At 40.7% G+C, this 1,122-nt stretch overlaps 1 protein-coding gene across 1 annotated transcript in view; it reads left to right on the forward strand.

The window, feature by feature from the left end:
* The window catches only part of LOC109972815 (unconventional myosin-IXa-like), a 91,620-nt gene that overhangs the window by 49,275 nt on the left and 41,223 nt on the right, over positions 1 to 1,122 (forward strand). Inside the window, 1 exon segment of the mRNA XM_020621977.1 lies at positions 1,058 to 1,122. This exon segment is cut by the window's right edge and continues 46 nt beyond it. Coding sequence (XP_020477633.1) covers positions 1,058 to 1,122 — 65 coding nt within the window.

The following is a 1,122-nucleotide window of genomic DNA, read 5'->3' on the forward strand; positions in this document are numbered from 1 at the left end:
TTAGGAGCAGGAAGTTCACAGGCGAGCTTGCTAAAAATATTATACACAATCAATAATGCAAGAAGTGAAGAGGCAGCTGTTAAAATGCACAGTTTTGCTTCACCACGACTGCAGGCAGTATGCAGCCTCGGTCGGCAGGGGTTCAAGCGACCCTTCCATTTGAGCACATTCACACTGGAGCTTCTGGTGAAAGAGAAGGAATGTTTTTTGTAGTTATAGAACAGACTTTTTTTTATTTTTCAGTTGTGTTTTCAGTAGTCCATGTATCTGTTTTCATTTAATGATCCAGGAGTCATCAGACCAGCTTCCTCTGGTAAAGTTTGTTGTTTCCCTCTCAGCTAGGATGGTAACCAGAGCATGGACCAGGCAGACATTTGAGTGCTGTCCAGCTGTCTAGCCTAAAGTTTGACCTATATGTCTGATCTTCACACAAAACCAAATATCATTTCTAAATTCCTGTCCAAACCTGGCCCAAATTTTCGGGTACTGGCCAATAAAAGTAAAAAAAAATGTGTGTGTGTTTTAATGCTGTATCACATTGTTAGCAGACTCCAATTTAGTTTCATACACTTCACTGATAAACTACACAATTATTAATTTCCAATATGTGTCCCAGCTTTATCATCTTACTGAAATGCCACCTCATTCACTCATTCATTCTTACAAGAACTTGTATAGCTGTGTCCATTTCATCCATGATTGTTGCTATTTTTCTGTCAATATATTTCACAAATTTACAGTAGCTAGCTGGGTATGTAGTAGGGTGATGTCCCTCGCCTACTAAGCTCTGATTGGTTTGTCACAATGACAGCAGACCTGGAATCAGGCTACATGTGTCTGGCATTTCAGCACTGATAGGTGACAGATGCCATGACAGCACCAGTTTGTATATCATTGAATTTTACATTAGTAAAGTTGTTAGTGAGTGTGAGAGTGATAAAACACAGCGTGGCCTTAAACAGAATTGGCCACTGTTACTGCTTAAGAAGTCCATATGTTTTTGATGTTGACGTGTGTGTGTGTGTGTGTGTGTGTGTGTGTGTGTGTGTGTGTGTAGGCGGTCACAGTGAGGGATTCCATGGCCAAGTCACTGTACAGCGCACTGTTTGATTGGATTGTGTT

This window comes from Monopterus albus, unplaced genomic scaffold (genome assembly GCF_001952655.1).
Source record: "Monopterus albus unplaced genomic scaffold, M_albus_1.0 scaffold7.1, whole genome shotgun sequence".
NCBI lineage: Eukaryota > Metazoa > Chordata > Actinopteri > Synbranchiformes > Synbranchidae > Monopterus > Monopterus albus.